This window comes from Echeneis naucrates, chromosome 7 (assembly GCF_900963305.1).
Source record: "Echeneis naucrates chromosome 7, fEcheNa1.1, whole genome shotgun sequence".
Classification (NCBI taxonomy): domain Eukaryota; kingdom Metazoa; phylum Chordata; class Actinopteri; order Carangiformes; family Echeneidae; genus Echeneis; species Echeneis naucrates.
In genome coordinates, this window is record NC_042517.1 from 14995404 (window position 1) to 15018136 (window position 22733).

At 40.7% G+C, this 22733-nt stretch overlaps 2 protein-coding genes across 2 annotated transcripts; one reads left to right on the forward strand and one right to left on the reverse strand.

The window, feature by feature from the left end:
• Nucleotides 1-503: 503 nt before the first annotated feature.
• Nucleotides 504-5348, forward strand: LOC115045906 (F-actin-capping protein subunit alpha-1-like). The gene is made up of 10 exons (XM_029505872.1): nucleotides 504-552; nucleotides 1623-1686; nucleotides 1815-1866; nucleotides 2089-2152; nucleotides 2242-2448; nucleotides 2534-2613; nucleotides 2750-2828; nucleotides 2932-3003; nucleotides 3603-3665; nucleotides 3814-5348. Exons 1-10 carry the CDS (start codon nucleotides 514-516, stop codon nucleotides 3952-3954), a joined length of 861 nt encoding a protein of 286 aa, XP_029361732.1. The 5' UTR covers nucleotides 504-513; the 3' UTR covers nucleotides 3955-5348.
• Nucleotides 5349-5410: 62 nt separating this feature from the next.
• LOC115045905 (CTTNBP2 N-terminal-like protein) lies at nucleotides 5411-19673 on the reverse strand. Its single transcript, XM_029505871.1, has 5 exons — nucleotides 19574-19673; nucleotides 16897-17004; nucleotides 9831-10082; nucleotides 9167-9274; nucleotides 5411-8085 (listed from the first exon to the last, which is right to left on the reverse strand). The coding sequence occupies exons 1-5, from the start codon at nucleotides 19577-19579 to the stop codon at nucleotides 6787-6789; spliced, it is 1773 nt and encodes a 590-aa protein (XP_029361731.1). The 5' UTR covers nucleotides 19580-19673; the 3' UTR covers nucleotides 5411-6786.
• Between the last annotated feature and the right edge of the window lie 3060 nt (nucleotides 19674-22733).

Consider the following 22733-nt stretch of genomic DNA (forward strand, 5'->3'; position numbering starts at 1 on the left):
CAAAGTTTAAAGCCGGCAGCTTTTATGGCTTCCTCTGGCAACTTCAAAAATAAAATACGCTCCTTCTTAAGCAAATCTCTAATTCACTGAGATAACTGAATTCAGGAAAAAATCACATAAATGCATCCAATACAGCAGCTGACAGACAATGTTAGAATATTTCCACTACAAAAAGAAAAGTCAATTACTGACAGTAACATAAACCTTTGCTTTTATTTTGTAGGCGCCTCAGCTACGTTCAAAGGGAAGAGGTGGCTAAATAAAGTAACTGAGCTTTTACCGCCCTCCTGCGTTGAAAGCAATTAACTACAGCCTATTTTGTATTGTAGCCTGCCAATGCAACGTTAGTCGACTCATTTCTTTTGAAGCACCGTTTTTAATATTATTATTATTATTATTATTATTATTATTATTATGTACATAACTTTATGTGTGTGGATTTGTTGCGTGAATAAAGAGCTGGGCTCCGGTTGTGTCAGTCAGCTGAGGTAGGTGGGGTCACAAAGAGCCAAGATGGCTGATTTTGAGGAGCCGCTGTCAGATGAGGAGAAGGTTTGGACACTTTTATTCTTCTCTCAACGTTCATTTTCATGCATGTGTGGGGACGTACCCGTGTTGTGTGTTCGCGTGAGCGAACAGTTAAGTTTTGAGATAGAGATTGCCATTTTCTGGTCACTCCTAGAAATGCTAAACTCTTTTTAGGCTGTGAGAAGCTAGCTATTCGATGCTAGTCAAAGCTCATAGTTGGCTAGCGGCTGGATAAAACGCCCATAGAGGGGTTGAACATCTGAAAACTTCAGAGTAGTTGAAACTAAATTAAGGGGCGTATGTGTAACAGTAACCCTGCCAAGATCGTCTTCCCAGTATTATAACAGTCTGCAGTAATTACAGTGCAGGCTACGCGTTCCTCCCATACACCGTTGGCTAACATTAGTGGCTAACGCTACTTTCCTTTGGATTTCTGGGTCAAACAGATTCAGTTGCATCTTAAATACTTGTTAGCCTCACATGGCTTGAAATCAGGATATCTTTGCCTGCAGGTTAGGTGGAGCCCAGTAGTGAGACACTGCCTCATACGAGTGGCAGCTGGAGGCTCTGGATTTATTTATATATTTTTGTATGACAGACTTTGTGAAATGTTTGTGCTTACGCTTTTTGTTTGTTTGTGTTTTTTCGGTGCCCGAAGAGACTGTAAAGTTAGAAGCAAGAGTGAAAACATTTTTGTCATAACTTAAATCGATATGTGTCATTGCATGAATTTCGACAGTCATGGAGGAATTGAAGGCAACATGATATCATATTATAGAGATTTTGATGCAAGCAGTTTCTATTTGACTATCCAACCTGCAGTAAAATACTCTTGATGGGTATTCGTTGGCAAACATAATTATAATTTCGTCGAATACAATGTCTACTATTTATGTAATTTTTGTCTGACTTCTTATGAAACCAAAACACTATTATTGCAAAGCCTTTATAATATGTTTTACTGTTCAAGTATGTTTTAAAGGTTTGTTTTACACGAGTGGTGAAATATTAATTATAGACATTTGTCTGCAATTTCACTCTTTTAAATGGAAAGTGGATTGCCCTAAAATTGGACACAACTAATTCTTCCATAGGTCCGCATAGCGGCCAACTTTGTGACTCACGCCCCTCCAGGAGAGTTCAATGAAGTCTTCAATGGTAAGGAATAGCTGTGGCAAGATGCCCATTAAAATGGTATTTAGTATAAATGGTACTAAATGGTATTTAGTATAAATATTTAACCTTCAATACTGTTGTTTGTTTGTTTGTTTGTTTTCTCTCACAAGATGTGCGGCTCCTTCTCAATAATGACAACCTCCTTCGGGAGGGAGCTTCACAGTAAGTAACAATCAGTTACATATGATGTAAAAAAAAAAAAAAAAATGAAAATGCTCATCATTTGCATGGTACAATATACCAAAACTTACATTGGAAATTATATTTTTTACGCTTGAATTTTATCAGGCAGAGTTTTTACAACCATGGTCAATGGAAAACATCTGTTGAAAGTATTGCTATGTCTTATTATGTCGCCTGTGCCTTTGTGCTCATTCTGTCTAGCTCCTTTGCCCAGTACAACATGGATCAGTTTACTCCTGCCAAACTAGAGGGATATGATGAGCCAGTATGTTTCACCCTTAAGTGCTTCATATTTGTTTAAGAAGAGTAAGTGTCTGAGTCAGACTTTTCAGTATTTCCTTCTACTTGTTTAAGGTCCTGATCACAGAGCATGGTGACTTGGGTCAGGGACGTTTCCTGGACCCCCGCAACCGTTTGTCGTTCCGTTTTGATCACCTAAGAAAAGAGGTGAGCGACATACAACCATATGAAGGAGATACAGCCCTGAGAACCTGGAGAGATGCCTGTGATACTGCCCTTAGTGCCTATGTCAAGGAGCATTACCCTACTGGAGTCTGCACGGTAAGGTGCACAAAAATTAAAATAAAATTATAAACTAATTGATATTGATTAAATTTAATACATAATTATATTGTGTGTGTTTCAGGTATATGGAAAAATGGTTGATGGTCAGCAAACTATCATAGCCTGCATTGAGGGACATCAATTTCAACCCAAAAATTTCTGGTAAAGTGATCGTCCTGCAAATAGCTGCTTATAAACGTATCAGAACATATTGTATCTGATCGTGTGTGAGTGTGTGAGAGATCATTTTTGCTGCTGTCGTATTGTAATGTAGGACTTCTCTTGACTTCTCCAACAGGAATGGTCGCTGTAGATCTGAGTGGAAGCTCACCATTGGTCAGTCCACTGCTCAGGTGGTGGGAGTGTTGAAAATCCAGGTAAGTTCAGTTCAGTTCAGTTTGCATAAATCACTTTTTTTTTTTTTTTTTTTTTTTTTTTTTTAAATTCAAATTCAAATTAAAGATGCTGTTCTGTCACCAGGTCCACTATTATGAAGATGGAAATGTTCAGCTGGTTAGCCATAAGGAGGTAGAAGAATCGATACCAGTCACTGTAAGTAAAGATGTAATTTGCAGGCACAAACATACTCAGTGTTGCATGGTGAAACTTGACGTTGAGCTTATGAAGTGATTTTCACAAATACAAAAGTTTGGGTTTTGAAAGTCTCCTCTTGTAAAACAATTTCTAAAAAAATTTATTGCGAAAAATTCCAAGTTGTGCATGCTCAGAAAAGATTTGTCTTTCATTAAAAAAAAAAAACAACAACTTTGAACTTGGCGGTAAATGTTGGAACCTGCAATTTTGCATGCAGTTTTCTTCTCTGTATCTGTATACAGATGGTCATAGAGAACCTGCAGCTTCAGTGTTTATTCGCTACCTCTTGGACATACATTTACTAACCATATTTCCTTTTATTTTATAAATACAAATTCCATTCCTGCACATTTCTTCTTGTGGATGCTTATTTGACAAAGATAACAACTGGTATCATTTGTAAATATCACTTTATAGCCTTATGAGCTCTTCAGTCTACATGCTTTATTTGTAGTATTAGACTGGCTGTGTCTGCTCCTGGTATATTCAAATGTCATATTCAATGTGTTAGTGGGACTAAATGTGATGATTGTCTGTGTGTATGGTTTTTTTTATAGAATGAAAGCCAAACAGCTAAGGAATTTGTTGAAATTATTGAGAATGCTGAAAATGACTACCAGGTAAGATATGTAATTAACTATACATTTTATGTACTTCTAATTAGATTTCATTAGTTTTATTTAACACAAAAAGAAACATTTTGATATTTTAAGAAAATGTACAGATAATATACTTGATACTTGTTTTCCTCCCTTTTTTTCCCTACAGACTGCTATCAGTGAGAACTACCAGACCATGTCTGATACCACTTTTAAGGCCCTGCGTCGTCAGCTGCCTGTTACACGCACTAAGATTGACTGGAATAAGATCCTAAGCTACAAAATTGGCAAGGAGATGCAGAATGCCTAGGGGATGGTCAGAAACTGACCATGGAGTCACATGCTCCACTTGTCCCACAACCCAACTATACATAAGCAAGGACTAACCAAAGCAAAACTATCAGTCAGTATGGGGCAAGGAAAAAAAAGTATAACTGAAGATTTGCAGACTGTTAGGCACAGGTATCTGTCTGCTATAAGGAAGTTGCAGTTACAGACATAATTGGTGGCTTGGAGGAAATGGTTACTTCTGGATGTGTTATGAAAGAGGCGTGGGGTCAGTGTGCAGGGCTGTGTTCAGGACTGCTACATCAAAGGAGTAAACTAATTTTTGGTATCTAAAGTATTGCAGATCTCTGGAGTCGGGTGTCAGAAGTTGCAATATTTTTTTTCTTTGTCAAACTGAAGCAGAACTGTGATCATGTCACACTTAGCACACAGGTGTAAAACCAGAACTGCAGAAGGCAGCTGATGAGAGAAATTAAGCACATCATCACATATCGGCCTATGACTTTAGACAGGAAAATGTTATTTTGTTTACGTTTGTGACATTCAAAAATGAAGGGCATTGGTATAATTGGAATATTGACAAGAAAATAAATAGCAGTCATCTGACTTTTTAGCTGTTACTACGTTTGCAGTATTGATGAACTGACACGGAACTTAGCTGTGTGTTGATAATTAAATTGAACAGTATTTTTACCTGCTGTTAATATTTAGGAGTAGCACGATCCTCAGCATAGCTCTGTCCCAGCACTGGGGACTCGTATGTTTGTCGGTGTATGTTGGAGCTGAGGGAATGTTTCATTTCTTTCTGTTGCACTCCACTGATATGTCTCCACCGATGCAAACTATGATGACTGAAATAAGATAACGCAAAATTCTACGCTGCTGCATCTCTAATGCATTCTCTGGTCTCTTACATTAGCAACACCACCTCCATTGCTGTACAGCCTTTCCTTTGTGAAAGGAAAACATACTCATAATAACCAAGATTTATTTGCCAAATCTCTTTCCTATGGTAAAGAACTCCACCCTCCCACCCATGAATGCAAATTTCTATTTTAATATGCTGGTTTTTGTTTTTGTTTTTGTTTTTTTTTTTCCTTTTTTGGAGTCTTAGAATATAGCACTCTTAACCATAACAAGCAGTTTGTATATTGGCCAAAGCCAAGTGAATGCAAAGCAGTTGTCATGCAAGGCAATATCATATACTACACATGCCACATGACTTCTATCAGGCCACATCATACTGTTTGAGTTACATGTCTTCTAAGTAGGCTGACCCTGGATCAGTTACTTGTTAGTTTAGACTTCAGTGCTTCGTTCAACCCTCACACGATGCTACAACTGTGTGCCGATCAGTTAAAAACTTCCAAGACTGTACTTCCCCATTCTGTTGTTCAAATAAATCAATTGAACATCTCCGCTGTCACCTTCATGCTGTCACATCCAGCCTCCGTTCTGATAGAGAGACTTTGAGACTCTTTGTAAGGCAAGTCATTTATTGAAAACAGTACTAGGTGTTGCAATTGCTCACGATATGCATATGCACTAAAGAAAGTTGAGGGACGTTGCCACTCACAGAGTATATAAATTGGCAGATTAATTGATAGGCTAAAGTGATTCTTAGCTTTTAAAGATAGAAAACAAAACACAAAACCGCTGCAAACCTAAATGAAACATCTCATGTTAAGAAAACACACAATACTATGTAAGTTATTTTCTATTTACCACAGAAGCTGTTACAGTAGCAAGATTCCAACCTTTAGTGCCCATTATTTTCATTCATTGGAATATACTGAAGAGTTCTCAAATGATCATGGCACACAGTCCTTGGATTAAGTGAAGCAGAAAAGAACTTTCCCTGAAGAAAACATTTAAAATTGTAGACGTAGAATATCTTACAGTAATGTAGTGCAAAGTGTACTCTCCCTTTTTAAGATAAGATTCAGTGTATTCATGTAGAGTATAATAGCAAAAGATAGCATGTATGTGATGTTCATTCAGACTTTTTAGAGTATTATTTCCTTCTCATCTGCACAAGAATTCATTGGTAAAACATTTAAAACTACTTTCTACTTTTCTATTTGCTTGCGAAAAAGGTGATAGCTACACACTTGCTACGTTCTACATCCACAGATTGCACCCTAAAGTTCGGTATCTGACCAAAGCCTCTCATTCTATCGAGGACTGGAAGTTGTAGGTGAAAGGAAACAAGTGTTGCTCTATGAAAACCTCAGTGACAGTGGTTACATGATTTGTCAACATACTTAAAGAGTTCATGTGGATATTAATAAAATTTTTCTAACTCTGCAATATTTAATATGTAGAAATAAAGACAAGAAAATTAATTTATGAAATATTAAATTCAGTGAAAGAATCCATAATATATTAAATCATATTATTTCCCAATTTATTCTCAAATTGGGGCAGCACAGTGGCATACTGTAGTGATCAGCGCTGTTGCCCCACAATGAGAATGTTGAAGGTTCGTTTCCCAGCCTGGGGCCTTTCTGGGTGGAGTCTGCATGTTCTCATTGTGCCTGCGTGGGTTCACTGCTGACTCTAAATTGTCTATACATCTGAGTGTGAGTGGTTGTTGGTCTCTGTGATAGACTGCAACCTATCCAGGGTGTAGCCTGCCCTCACCCGATGTGAACAGGGATTGGCTCCAGCGCTCCCCGCGACCCAGAAACAGATAAGTGGTAGCTGATGAACAAATTAATGAATTCTCAAATTTTGGCAAAGAAAGTAGCTGGACAAACTGCTGGCTTGTTTGAGCTGATCCTGCTTTGAAATGTCTATAACACTCAAGTAACAGTAGACTGTAAATTGTAGAACAGTTTGTATGATCTGCTTATTAGCTGCTAGACGATAAAACAAGGTCTGGTTCCTTTGCTTCCTCCTGCTCGGTGCTGCTGTGCCCACAGTTCCCGGTCAGCTCCGGGAAGAGGCTGGTTCGAGCACAGTGAATTGGAGAGCCTGGAGTCGGACTCATGCCTGGCTTCTTGGGAGGGATTGGAGGAGGAGGGTGTGTCCGGTCCGAGCGAGGAGTGATGGGGGAGCGGATGCCTGGAGATAAGGGCCCTGAAGAAGGTGACCTCCCCCCCGGGGGAGATGCTGCTAGACTGCGGTAGTCTGTGCCGAATGGAGAGCTGCTGATCGGTGCCAGCTTGACTCCGGCTTGCTGGCTGGTGAACCGGGACAGCACCTGAGTGACGGTGTTCCGGGCCAGCTGCTTCGCTGTACTGTGCTCTGGTGGGGGAGGGATGGAGGAGGTGGTGGGGGAGAGGTCTCTGGGGGAAAGAGGTCCACCGTGCTGCTGCTGCTCCAGCTCTGCTTGGCTCTGGAACTTGTGCCTGGCGGCTTGAAATCGCTGGTTGACTCCGGCCTGGTAGGAGGACTGATGGAAACCTGGGCTACCAAGACGCTTAGAAAGCACAGGGGAGGAAATGGGGGACGAAGAGAGAGAGGAGGAGGCTGTGCTAGAGGGAGAGGGAGGATTGGGATGAGGGTGAAGAGGTGAATGCAAAGGCACTCCTCCCCCATTCTCTACCAGCCCTCCATTTTCTGCTCCTCTTCCTTCCTGTGTTGGCTCTGTCTCTTTATGAGTGTGATGGCCATTGACCTTTGACAACGAGTTGGATTTAGGAGTCGCAGTTACCTTTCCATCCAGTTCAGTCTGAACAGAGGTAGACACCAGCACCCTCTTGGAAAGTGACTCTTTCGCCTCCTTTACCTCCTTTACCTCCTCTTTACATCCTTCATTGTCAGCCAACCTCCTCCTCATCTCCTCCACCTGTCTCTCCAGCACTCGACTCCTCTCCTCCTCTTTGCTGATTCTGGCTTTCAGCTGCTCTCGTTCAGTGTCAAACTCAGCCAGCTGCTTCTCAGACCTGGCCTCCAGCTGGGCTGACCTGCTCCTCTCATTCTCAAGGACCTCCTGGATCTTTTCCAGGGCGCTGGTCTCTTCTTGGAGCCGGTTGCGAAGTTGACAGACTTTCTGGGCTTCTTCTTGGGCTTGGCTGCTGGCTTTCTGTAGTTCCACACTTAGAGAGGAGGAGAGCTGCTGCTGCTGGGATAGTGATTCCTCCACTTTACTCACCAACTGTGCCTGTTCTTTTTCCAACCTCCGAACAGTTGCATGCTCCACTTCCAGCTAGAGAGAGAGACAAATATGAGTCAAGATAAGGGAGCGCTTCCAAATTTGGCCACAAGGAGGCAAATGAGCATTGCCCACATTGCTCATTACATTAAACCCAATCTAAGATGAGGAACAACTGAATATTTGGTTCTTTTTTTTTTTTAATAAAACATTTGAGTATATATTTCGCAATAAATTTAGAATTAGCAAACTTAAATTAGCAATCCCAGTTTCTCTCACATCTTCAGCCCTGTTCTAATCCAATCAACTACACTTAAACACAATCCAATTGATTAACGCATAACTAAGACAGGGGATGGGCTCGACTATTGTCCCTATAGAGTTAGAGGAAACGGATAAGTTCTTCATGTTTCACCTTATCTAAGAATTATATGCTTGCGAAGCATGTTTACGGAAAGTTCAACTTGCTATGAGGTCACAGGAAGGTAACCAGAAAGCTTAAAGGCTTTGATGAGTAGAGGGGATAGAGAAGGTGATGAAACACAATCTCATGTGTATGATTAGTGTAGAAAAAGCAACAAAAGCAGGAAGGCCTGCGGAATACTGGGAGACAGTCAGGAAATCTTTCTTACATAAGGCCTTTGGACAGCCTGTATGGTGCTGGTTGTGTGCTTTCAGCGTGTTTGCAGGAGCAGACCTAGCCTTCAGACATGGACATCCATTATCTCATATTTCCTGAGGCCATAAAAGCCCCATGGCTGCTGGACAACTAAACAATGGCCTCTTCCTCCGCTGTTTCCTATGGAACAGCCCTGTGCTTTAGCATACCGGTGCCTCTGTGTGTGACTGTACTTTAACAGGCCAAGCCCGCTCCACCCTACTGTTTCATGACATTGGAGCTGGACTGACGCTTCCCTGCTCGGTCTCTGGGTTTAAATCAAAGCTGGGCGCTGTGCAGAGAGAAAGAGGAGGCGCTGAGGGAGGGAAGAGGAAACAGAGAAATCTCTCCCAACAGATGTTCCCATATATCAGCAAGTGACCACCAATTTCGCTGAGACTTCCTCTGAAGAAAAACAGAAACTGACACACAGTAGAACAGTTCACCTAAACTACATCTTTTAAACGTCGGCCACACCTGTTGCAGCAGTTTGTCTCTTTCCGTCTGCAGCATGACGGCGAAATCATCACTATGTGCAGAGTCCTGAATGTGCCGTTGTTTCTCTTCCTCCAGATCAGCTATCATCTGTCAGGCATACAGCGAAATGACACAATTATATCAAATAACATGCAGACCGGTTTCTTGTTGCACAAATAGGTGCATGAGTTTGACACCTTTTTCAAACTGGCAAATTAAATTTCTTTAATTTATTTGTCTAAAGATTTTTTTTCTGCTTCTTATTGTTTTTGATGCTGTGAAAGCCATTCCCTGACTAATCAGCATGGACAGCAGAACATCCTCCTCCTTTACAGCAATCTAAAGTTGATCTACTAGACAATGTGCATGTTATGTGATCATCACTGCCATAAATCTTCTGTACTCGCACTCCATTACAGCCCTCTGGGTCAGGGCGTGGCTGCTGTCTGACTGTCTCACTCGCCAAATGGCTCCAACGTGGAGATAAATAGATACACACTGCAAACATTCACACACACAACAAGGCGCTTGTAAAAGACTGAAATGAGCCAGGTCTCCACACACACACACACACAAGTCCACACCACACGCACATCTGCAAGTCTGTCAGGAGAGCTGGAAAAATCCATCAGGTTCATGACTGTATATGCACTTTGCCTCTTACCTTCCTGTGTCTGGTCTCAGCAGCAGCCAACTGGCCCATCATCCTGTCCTGCATCCTCTTGCAGTGAGCCATGACCAGTTTAAGCACAGCCAGAGGATTTGGGCTCACCGCTCGACTCTGCAGCTTAGTGGGATGCTGGGTGATGGTGTTTTGGCGCTCAACAGCTTCGTTGTCTCGCTGCAGTGCCAAGAATGGATCGCTAAGGTCATACTGGCCGTAGCGCTCCTGGATGAAAGTGTCTCTGTGTTGAGCCTTAAAAATACATACATGAACACACATATCTTTAAGGTTTAGGCAGCTAGATTAACTCTGATGAGTCTCAGCTTGGAAATCCTTCTCTCTAAGAAGGGAAATTTTATTTTATCAACTATATAAACATGCGCATGAAACAGAAAGAAAAATAACATGAATAATCATCCATGTACTTGAATGTGTTTGTGTGTCAGTACATGGCTTTGATGGATGAGCTCTCCTTTCTGCACTGCAGCACAGAATACGATGTGTGAAAATGACAGGCCCAAAATTTCTGTGCCAAGAAAAACACTACGCATTACAAATGCACTTGAGTGACTTGATGTAGAAATCCATTTATAAATCCATGTCATTTTCTAACAAACTCAGAAGTCTGCAGGAAATCTGTGTGGGGTGATGTTATGGTCAGCGTGAGCGCAAGCAGATGGCGTTTCCCTTCAACCCAAACACAAAGAAGAGTTGAGACATGTCTGCTCATCCCCCGCCAGGGACAGATGTTAACTCCTCCCCAGGGATGCAGGGACCAGGCCATGACATCAAATACACACACGTACTGAGCTGTTTCTAATGAAGAGCTTCAATTATACCAAATCTAATATAAAATTATTGAATAAAAGCATACTTGTTTAAAAGGTAAAAAATTTGATCCTGGGATGTAGAACAATGGCACAACCTAAACTAAAGTCAGCTGGTTTCAGATCAGAAATTAGAATTAGAAGAAAAGGAGGAATGTGATACGGTCCTGCTGACATCTCTCTGGGTCAGCCTGACATGTCATCAGGAGGTGTCATTAACTAAACGCAGTTGGTAGGCTGGGTTTGGGGGCATGAAGGGTCAACTGGCGGTACTATTGATGCAAACACATGCCCAAGGGGCCCTCTCCACGTGCCTCTGGGACACCCGTCTCCTTCTCCCCATGAAGTCCTCATCAAAGCACCGCAGTCCCCCTTCCATCCTGTCATCCCCCTGCCCAAGCATGCATGGCACTGCATTCCTCTGCTGGTTCATCATAATTTCTGAGAAAATGCCTCTTTCCTCTTGTGCCTCTGCGTCACACTCTTTTTCTCACATTCTCTCAGACAAAAACACACGCACCCACCCTGAGGGCATCAGTAGGGTGGCTTTTTCTATGGCTGCACAAAGAATGTGACCCTCAGTGAGGAGATTACAGGACTCACACAAAGACACTGTTTCAATGCTTTTTGCTTCACGCATTGTCTCCATGTCTGGCCCAGTAGGCTTCAATGTGTGACAGTGCGTCCAAGTGTACGTGTGTAGTTTGTGTCTCCAAAATGCGTGCGTGTGTATGTACTCATTGCTCTACATATGTGTTTTTACGTTGGGCTTTGGGGTAAAACTTTCATCTAGCTGGAGACAAAACTGCAGCTTCCTGAGCCAATTCACAGAATTTCCCCTGGGGATTAATAAAGTATTTCTGTGTATTAACTGTTATACTAGACAGACTATTAATAGTCATGTTAAGACAGGACTGTGTGTGTGTATTTTTGTAGAGTCCAGGTTCACATGATTTTCTTAGGATACATGTGATCATAATGACAAAATATACTTTCCTCTGTGAGAAAGCATGAACCCAACCCTCTCTGCTGCAAAGCTCTCATTTCTGCCCAACTACTGATGATGAATGTCACTCCAATTTAGTTCTGGAAAGAAGTTAATTAGATTTTTGTTCTCTGTTTCATAATCAATAATTTGTTTTTAGATTTGTACCACTTTACAGACCCAAGTTACAGGCTAGAAGCTGTCTACAATTTCATGCAGCAGTACATATGCATATAAAAAGCAGTGTGCTACAACTTGTATGCTCATTGCCTTCTTTAACAGCCTGGATCTGTTAATCCATTCTCACAGTTGTAATAAGGTGTGAAAGACAACCTGATGCTTTTCACCTGGAGAAATTCTCTGTCAGTTAATTACCTACAGTCTCAGGGCACAATCCTGCCCTTGTGTTAGCTGAACAGACCCAAGGAGTCGTGTTTCCTCTATAGTGACTATCACACAATGAATATAGCATCCAGCATTGAGAAAGCCACTGCTCTGGATGATATCAGGTTCATCTGGTATCAGCAAATGTGTGGTGTGATGTGAGGATATGCGCGGAATACATGTATCCATCCATATGTGTGACAACCAATGAGCATGCAGCTCTTTGCTTTATTGTGCGTCTGCTACACTGCATAAGGTTCTTTGCATAAGCTACTGTCTCCGGGGAAACATCTCAAATCCAGAAGCTTTGTAGTGGGGCTTATGGGAAAGTATGCATTCCTGGTGAATTAGTCCACTCTTTGGGAGAATAGTTCAATTCACAGAGACAAAACGAAAGCAGGAACAGACCTGCCTGATATGATAAGCCTCTTTCATGGAGCTTACGCTTGAGGAGACCAGTGTAAACGTCTTCCCATTGAGATGCTCCAACATCGTACTTTTGAATACCACAGTAAACTGGTGTATAGGGTTCCCCTTTACTTCTCTTTTGTCATTTAAAACCATGCATAACAGGATAGAACAAATAAAAGTGCAGTTTGTCTTGTGTATTTTTCAAATTGCTGCTGACTTGAGTGTTTTAATAGATGAAACAGTACGAATTCTGCAGTTGATTATTACTCCATCCTGAGAAAAGTACTCTGCTATGAATAGTGTAAAAGGCTATGTGCAATGGGCCACTCATCAGTGTTAAATGGGTCCTAAAAAATATTGAATAGTCTCCCTAAGAAACTCATGCCAAATGAGACATGGGAACACTGAGCCTATGATGATATCTGATTGTGATGCAATACCTGTCAGTCAAGTCCTCACAAGAATCAGTCATGTCTGATGTGAGTTTTTTTGTGCAAAAGTTAACACATTGACTAATAACACATGACACACAGCCGAACAAAAGAGGTTCCTTTGTTGTTGAGCTGAACAGAAGAAATAGAGTTTTGCATGACAGTTCATGTTGGGGATTAATGATGCGCTAACTAGCAACTATGCTCCACATAATTATTCGCAAAGCAACACTTTGCCAGGTTAGAGTGTGCAACAATGTCCTGATGGAACCTACAGACTATGGAAAACCTTTATTGCAAACATACCAACTCAAAGCTGCTTTCACATTTTTATTTTTGGCAATTTGCCATCAGAGGAAAATTTTTTTGATGATATGACATATGTAAGTTGAGTCTTAATTTTTCTTTTTGATTTCCTGGAGTCTTGGGCAAATCCTGAGAATAACGTCTATTATTGGTTATGGATGTTCAGTTTTTCTGATCAACAAAACTGCTAATCAGCTCTGACTGATGAACAGTTGGGATACAGCAGGATTATCGGCTGCCAATAAATCCATATAATAAAAGATGCGGAAAGATGCTGAAAGGCTTAATTTGTGTGTTTCGTCTTGCAGGGACCCATTTTATATCATAAGTACTAATTGTACAATGCACATGCGGTGGTCTGAACATAGCAGACACTGTGTGCTAGTGTGGGTAGTTGTCGACATGCTTTGTTCTCCAAAAGAGAGAAAATAAGAGAAGGACGGAGAGGGAGATAGATGAGAGCCTTTTTGAAGTCAACGCTGAGGTGTGTGCTTAAGGTTTAAGCCATATCCTCCATACCTCCCACCCACACATTAACCACAGATGGCACTCAGATAACTGAGAAGACGCCAAACAAAACCTCACATTACTTTATGGACCACGCAATGAGACAACTTCCAAGTGATCTTTAGCTGCCTCAAACACTATCATCAGTGGTTGGCGAAACACAGAAGCACCCTTTGGTCAACCAATGATTTTGGAGAAGTCTAACAGATCATTAAGTGGGACAAATAAGTACTCTGTTTCTTGAAGTAAATAAAAAATTTAACTGGGAGGACAATTCACTGATGTTGACCAAAACACAAACTTCATTTCAAAAGCTGTGATTTTCCTTATCGCAGATTTGCTGTTGTCTCAGATCGGTCTGACCTCCTTTATCACAGTTCTGTTTGTAGCTGGCAAATACTTTCTGGTGGAGTACAAATAACAGTGATGGGTGAGGTTCATTACATTAAAGATATGAACCTTTGGTCCCTAGGGCGGGATAAGAGAGGCTGCAATAAAACAAGAAACCTTAGGAAATGTTATATTATCTATGTGTGTGGGAGTGTGTTTCTGTGCATCTACTTTTGGCCAGTAACTTGTACTTGTGGACTTTCGTGTCATCCAAGAGGTTTTCGGTCTAACAGCTTTACTCTCTTAGACCTCAGTGACATCCCACATCAGTCTGTATTACAATTTTACATTATTTAAGAGCAACGTATTATTAGCTTCTACATTTACGATCATATTTTAACTTTCAATCCTGACATGTCCAAATTAAACACTGATTCTTACAGAGTAACAGAATAAACAATCTTATCTGAACAGTACACTCTACCCAGGCCCTATTGTTTTTTGAAGGAGGAAGACATGTCAGCCTGCAAAAATAGACAAAGCATTTTAGGATTACGGGATATGACATCATACAAAAAACAAAAGCACGTTTTCTGAGCATGACTGTAACATTTTAACTCCATAAAGCTGATGTCCTGGCAAACAATAACTGTTTTTTGGTTTTTTTTTTTATCCATAGCCATGGGCACTGGAGGCCATTAAAAGAAAAAGTGGCCCAGTGTAATAAAAGTCAGCTTCCTTGTGTATTTTTCTTTATTTACTATTCCAGACTAAGTACACTGATTCCATTTAAGGAGAATGTAGTCAACGTTCTCATCTGTGTCTATTTTTCTGTCTGCCGATGACATTCTTTTGAGCTACGAACAATTTGTTCATTGCTAGATTTTTACCATTGATTCTTAACAGAGAACAGACTATAGTAGTATTAGTTCCTGGATAGATATAGACAATAATCAACCCACTCCCTTTGGAATATCTTGTTCTATGTGTGACTGCTCCTGCTGTCATGTTTTCAAGAGTGTTCTTTCCAGCAAAATGGAGACGAGAAATGATGAGAACTAGAAAAAAATAATCAAAGATCTGTAGCGACAAGTCCAATAGGTGATAGATCAAGACATGCCACGCTTTAAGTAAGTTAACACTTAAACAATTCCAAATTTTCAAAGGTTTCCAGGGAAGGAAGCATTGAAAAGCATTTAAATACAGTTGCCATGGGCAGTATGTAGGCATCCCAAGTACTTGCTGCTGAAAGGACAAAATATTTAAAAAGGAAGAAATGAGCAGGAAGGAGAGCCTCTTTGTGTTTTCCAACCTTACACACACACGTAAGCACAACCAGCACACACTGAGCTTGCACAACGTTAGCTGACAACATGGAAGAGAGCAGCTGAAAGAACCCTGTGGTGGGAAAGGAAAGGACAGCGGCACATATACAAAATCCTAGAGAAAAATGGCAGTGGAAAGATGAAAGGGAGTCAAATCTGAGCAATACATGCTGTAAAAACAGACTTCCTGGGTGCCAAATGAATACACATACACAAATTTCAACATTGGACACATTACTGTAGCATGCTGCCAGCCCCTGACGCTCTCCACTGCAGCCTCATATCCACACACAATCTGCCCCAACATGGCCAAGTCAGTTAAAACGGTGTTGATTGGATGCAAGGGAAGTCAGTGATTTGAATCTACAACTTAGTACATCCTCTCCTCAATAAACATTACAGCCTTTAAGTGGTCCACCAGAGACCACCAGAGTTTGTGTTTGTGAGTGAGGGGGCAGATGGGACATAAGTCATGGTCAAACATGAAAGACCCCCTATAATGTGGCTGTGACAGAGGAAGAGTGGAGGAGGAAAGGAGGGGGAGGAAATGAGGAGTATAGGGAGAGAAAGAGGAAAGCATACATTTGTCCTAAGGGAACAAATCTGTGTGTGTGTGTTTGTTTGCATCAGATGTGGGAAACTTCCATTTGAGATGTACTTAAGCTGGTGTGGTGGTGAGCGGCTCCCCCTCAGGCCGTGACACTGGAATTATTTCATAATTACAGCATTGCTGCCTTTCCAGATAAACTTCCTTAGAAATACGATATATATTACAACAAGTTATTCATGGTTGTGACTTAACTTCATCACAACTTCAGCTAGTCTTTCTGACAGCTAGCCAGGCATTCAGGGCCGAAGTAGCTTCATCTGAGCACAGAGCAGCTGCTGTTGTCATGGAAAGGCACAATCAAAGCTAAACACTGCAAAGCATTGTAGCGGCAGAAAGTACACTCTCTTTCAATATGAACGTCACAAAATGGAGGATTAAAAAATGAAAAACTGTCAGATATCTGGAATGTGACAAGGCTTTTGCTGAGTAATGCCATAGGGGATGTTCAGTGTATGCATTCAGTTTGTCCAAGTGGGCAGCTTACCCAAAACACTCAGACGTTAACTTGTTCCTGTTTAGAAGCAACAGAAGTTTTCCAGATTAAAATAAATGTGACCTCATACAGTCACCCACTCAGGCAATGTGTGTGAGCTGGTTTTGAAAACAATGCCGATAAATCTGAGCTGCACAGTGCTTCAATTTGAAACATAAAGGAACTATGCAGATAGTCAACTGCGACAAAAGACTAATCTACCCTCCAATAATGTTGGTGCTTGGCTGGGGGAGCTGAAGGGATCTTGTGCCATTGTCTTTATTAGCTCTATTTCCTCACTTTCCTGTTTACACATCCCCTCTCTGGTAGCTGACATTCTTTTTGGGGGTGTCATGCTAAAATGGGTTCATTTTACTGACAAAGTATATCTTCAGGGAAGAACAGACAAAGGTGTATTTTATTTCATTTTGGATGGCTAATGAACATTTGTGTCTGTGAGCTGTAGTGTGCAACTCACCCTCAGTGTGTGTATGACAACATCCTGGGCCTCCAGCTCTCCCTCCAAGATACTGAGGAGAGTCAGCAGCTCTGCTCTGCTCAGAGCCTCCACATTCATTTTCTCCTTCTGAAGAGAGACAAACAAAGAGAATGGGAAAAAACAAGATAAAGATATATTCTTACTGGCACAGTAATATGTTTGATATGTTTGCCTTGATTTTCAAATCTGACTTTATTATATAAAAGGAAGAAAGAAAGATTAAATGCAATCAAAGAAATATGGATGCTTCTGGATGTTGCAAACCCTGCAAATTGACTCACAGGGATAGAAGTTACTCCTGGGACTAACGATTATCACCCTGATATAGGATGAAACATAGGGGCCCCATATATGACCTCGCTGGTTTGTGCTCAGGGTTATAAACAGGAAGTCATTAGCATATCTGAATGTTACAGTTGTCTGCTCTACTTCAGTGCCAACAATCCTAAGGTTTAGTGTCACCTTAAAACCGATTGATGAGCTGGCCTCTCTGTCCTCTCTATCCTGTGACTCATCAGCTAGGTCCAATCTAGTCATAGCAACCAGACATAACATGCTTCACACAGCTGATATTATCATCCTTAAAATGAGGAAAATGACAAAACGCAGATCACTTCATTTTTTTAACGTAGGGGTGAGGTCACTGTCGGGTTATCCTCAACGCCTCCTCAGAGGGTTAATCATGTGTTCAACAAATTATGTGCAAGTTGTGAAGTCAGATAACAGAGGATCTTCTTCTACTCCTCACATCATGACTAAACAAAATGACACCAGGAGACAAAGCTCAGTGCAGAATGTTGTAACAGTTCATAGTCTGCAAAATGTGTACTTGCTTTCATGTGAAAGCAAAAATCCAACACTAAGTGATAGAAAGCTGGCATCATCAGAAAAGCTTCACAGCTCCTTGGCACAGATTCTCAAAGTCCATGATGGATTTCCTTCAAAAGATATTCCTTCATGTAGTCCTTTGATGATGAGGAGTGCTGACCTGAGTGAGTTGAGAGCCAGACTGTATAAAATCTATTGCTTACGATTCTTATCGCCATTCATCAGACCACTCGGTCACATCATGCGATCTGATCATCTGCACTTGTTACTTTACTCAAATTTTACTTTTAATTTATCATCCACCTCTATTAAAAATGGATCCTCTTCATTTTAAACAAACCTCACCTCTCCTCTGCGCTACTGGGAGAAGGCTGAATCTCAAGGTTGCTGTTTACTTTCTCGCTCCAGCGTCCCAGAACATTTTAAGTGTCTCCAAAACATTCCACTGTGCATTCTGTGGCTTGCCACACATTCACGGCAAAGTAAGTAAGTGTGAATTAGAAGTCATTTGCTGGCTACTAAGCTCATACTGTATGTAAGGCCAGGGTGAGTTCCAGGCCTGTCTAACGCTAACCCCAAACACATACACACACACACATTTTGATATTTTGTGTAGATACTACTGTGCATTTAAGCTGTTAATTGTCAGTGTAGGTCAAATTCACTATATGCCACCTGATATGTGTAAATCAGCTCCCATGGAAAATCGTTCTAACATTCCAGGGATGCCCACACCCTGGGAAACATCAGTCAACAGCAAATCCCTAAATCTCATTTTGTAGCCGGATGGTTTAAAATGGCTTTGTTACAATTTAGCTTTTGGTAGATAAGCTAATGGCCTTGTTATAAGATGTTACAGACCACCTTGGTTAAGCCAGCCTGTGGTGAGTGGTCCCTGTTGCCCAGTCACCCTGTTTATTCCTCCCCATTATTTCCTATGAAGTCATTCATCTTCCACAAATACAATACTTACATAATGTGTAATATATATATATATATATATATATATATATATATATATATATATATATACAGTACAGGCCAAAAGTTTGGACACACCTTCTCATTCAAATGAATAGGATATATATATAGATATATATATATAGATATTTTTTTTTTTTTCCCTTGTTCAAAATGGAAACACTGGAGTCAAATTCCTTGTATGTTTACACATACCTGGAAATAAAACTATGTCTGATTCTGACCTTAGGTAACAAAAGAAATTCTGGGTTAAACTTTATTCATTCTGGCTGTGAAACCAGGAAGAGCCATGAGTTTATGTGTCCGCTCAGACCGCTCAGTGTTCAAAGCATTAAATGAACCCAGTGGCTGCTCAGGAACAGCAGAGGATCCACCTGCTGTCCTGGGCCTTTGTCTGATGCAAGGGGGCTGTCACTATTCTCTCAGCTGGCCTCATTAAGGTCAAATTTTCAAGTGTTGCAAACATCACAGGGACATAAAATTAGCTTTTATGTGTATAGATTGTCTGGGGTGATAATGGCGAAATCAATACTGCATCAATATGACCAAGTGCTCACACCCATTAGCCTTAAAATCACCCAAATATAGGGACATTTGGTTTTCACGAGTTTTGCTCTTAACTGCTATTTATCTAGATATTATTTTCGGCATCATAATTTTAACTACAGTCCGATCCGGCTTGTGGCGGTAAAGTTTCAGTTAAGCAGAAATAGTAAAAGCCTCATATAGCTGCCTACGAGCAAATATCACATGAGCAAGAGACCTGTCTATGGACTTTTTACATTTAGGTTTCGAATGAAAAATCCGAAACAAAATAGAGATCGGAAGTAAAATATTAGAAACGTACCTTCATGCGCTCTGTTGTCTGTTCATTAGTTGTTGTGCCAGTCCAAAAATGACGCTGCACAGCAGCATGAATCAAAGCAGCGCACTGTCACAGACACTCCTGCTCCCAGCGAGGCGAGAGCGAACAACAGACCCGCAACGACGACGCTGTCAGCCAATCACAGCGGAGCAGACCGACAATCTGACCAATGGCTATTCAACTTGCGCTTAGGGGGCGGGGATAAGGGCGTTCTTGAGGCTGTGGGAATAAACCTCTTTGTTTCAGACACGTCTATGTGTCCTTGCGTGAATCTTGTCAGGGCAGATCTTTACCCTATTGCGCATTAATAGGAGAGCTTTGCTTCAGAGGACACGTAGATTTTGTCATCTGTTTTAGGGAAATAATACTAATAATAATGATAAAATATTTTTGCCCGATGCATGCAATCTGAAACTTGTTGAAACTCGTTGGACCGGTTATTGCTCCGAGGGGAAAAGGGCTTACATCGTCTTACGACGTTTTAGTTCCCCTTATTGTCCAACCGACAGCATCACAACAAGCCCTCTGACCCTATCACTCATCAGGGGGTTGGTGCAGACATGCCAAACATGCATTGTGGCATTTCAGGGCCTCTCATTCTGATATGCATTTAGTCTTGAGTGCAGGTGGGATATACGGTGCATTCATAGATACTGTAGTGTCCCAGTACTGTTTATATGTCTGCCAGGGAAAGGCTGCAGATTATGTGTCAGAATAGTGAAGTAGATAGTGCTGGATTTGCCATTTAATATTGTAGTGCTATGCACAAAGGGAGTCGTGCCAGTGAAAGAATTTAAACAGAATACAAGAGGGATTAGTCTTGAATAGTCTGATCTTGGTCTCAATCTTTTGTCTCCCTGTGACGTTAATGATCATTGGCCAGGTGTTAGAAAATAGAAACAGGAACCTGATAGACAAGATGTTTATTTTCGAAGACATCTGCTTGTTCTAAGAACAAGCATGCAGTGTTCTTTCACTGCAAGCCTGGTATTCCCACTCATATATACAGCAGTCCTGTACAGTAAAATGCTGAAAATTACAGTCACAAAGTGTGGAACAATCACTTATTAACTGAAAGGGGCTCAATGTATTGTCTGTTAAACTACAGTATTTTCACGTGTCATCCTGTCTGTGTGTTTTTTTCCTGTTTTACTTAGTATTTTTTCAAGTACCATGAAAGCTCAGCCAAAACAATGTCCTGATTTCAATCCAAAATCTATTTTATTATTGGCTGCTTCAAATAATCTTTCCCCAATAATGAAGTACAATATGTCAGCTTGTTTAGCCTTTGGTTGTAAAAATAACATATCATTTGAGTCGGGTGGGCTCTGATTCATTCATTCACTTACCTTCTGCTGCAGGGGGTGCTGGAACCGGTCACACTGGGTGAGGGTGCATACACCCTGGACAGGTCACTAGTCCATCACAGGGCCAACATACAGAGACAGACAGAGACCAACAACCATGCACACTCACACTCAGACCTATGGACACTTCAGAGTCACCATTTAAGCCAAACATGATGTCTTTGGACAGTTCACAGGCCCTGGAACCAAACCCAAGTCCCAGGAGGGCTCTGATGTTCAAGTAAATTATCCTGAAATGTGGTGATTGAAAGATAACACAAACATTGCTGTGGCTCTGTCATTAAATTGAGTTGCATTGCTCAAATCCATAAACTGAAAGAACAGAGCTGTTAAAGATGTGAAATTTACTTTCTTTTAATGCTTCCTGATAATCAAGTTCTGAATTGTAACCTCTGTTTGAGTTTTATATTAGAAAGAAATATCAATTTAATATCTATGGAAAATCATGATACAAATCCAAACACAGGCAAAGGATTTTGGCAATAACATATTCAATTCAGCTATTGGTTTTTGCAGTGTGACTCGTCATCTGCAGATTTGTGTTGTGCATGTGCGATACGAGATTCAGTATTAATAAAAATAAACATTTTAATCAATCAAAATAAACGGATTTTTCTCCTCCCAGCGTCGGCTCTTTGTGGTTCCTCACAGGGGCGCTTAACACACAAAGAAGTCAATTATCAGAAGAAGAATAGGAAGAAGAAGAAGGAAGAAAAAGAAGGAGAAGCAGCAGTAGAAGAAGAAGAAGAAAAGGAAGAAGAAGAAGAAGAAGAAGAAGTAGTAGTAGTGCGACTCGTAGTAGTCATTGTTTACAGCAGGAGCACGGCGGAAACAACTCCGTTTCCCTGGTTACCGCGCCGCCACTCAAATACACACGCAGAAATGTAACAAGCGGTAGGAAAAAAGGAAAGCCCTAAACGTCATCCCGACTGAAAAGAGGGAAAGGACGATTAAAAAAAAAAAAAACGTGTAACAAACCAGACTCTACCCAAGCTCACGTTCCGCTGTCATCCATTGCTTGGCTTCATTATTAAGAAAGCAAAACTTTCAAAAGAGTTTCTTGTCCAAGGTCCAAAAGGTAGGAAGGCATGCGAATAGATATTTTCATTGTTCTCTTTGCTGAATGTGAATAAAGCGATAAGCAGATAATGAGTCAATCAGCTAAACTTTGGCTAAAATATAAGCTTAACATACTATGTAAAAGCTTAGCATCTCTGTAAAAACCTCTATGGATTCAGTGATGATGAAAGGATGTGTTCTGTTAACAGTTACTCCATTATGGCTGATTTGCTCACCAATAAATAATAAAAACAAATAAAATCATGTAGATAAAAAGATTGGCAGTGATTTGCTGCTATACATACTGATGGCTCTTAGAATCATATTAAAGGAAATTAGGGATTTGCATTGACTATAATTTACCACCTACGAGTTTTTTGTTTGTTGTTTTCAAATCAATTGCTTATGTGTTGAATAGAGTGATGGAAAAATAATATTAGATTCAGAATCAGAATTATCTTTAATGGCCAGGTTTGTGCACATAAACAAGGACTTGGACTCTGGTTCACATTTGCTCTCAGCATGCACGCGTTTTAAAAGGAAATATGGACAGATGAATTAAAAATCAAAAAGACAATTCTCTCTTCAGATTCATATGTACATTAATGACAAATCAGTCATTTACATCACACGGGATATACGAATATGCAAACTTCGCCCAGAATGAAAAATATGAATATGCATCACGTTTTTTGTGAAAAACAAGTCGGGGAGAT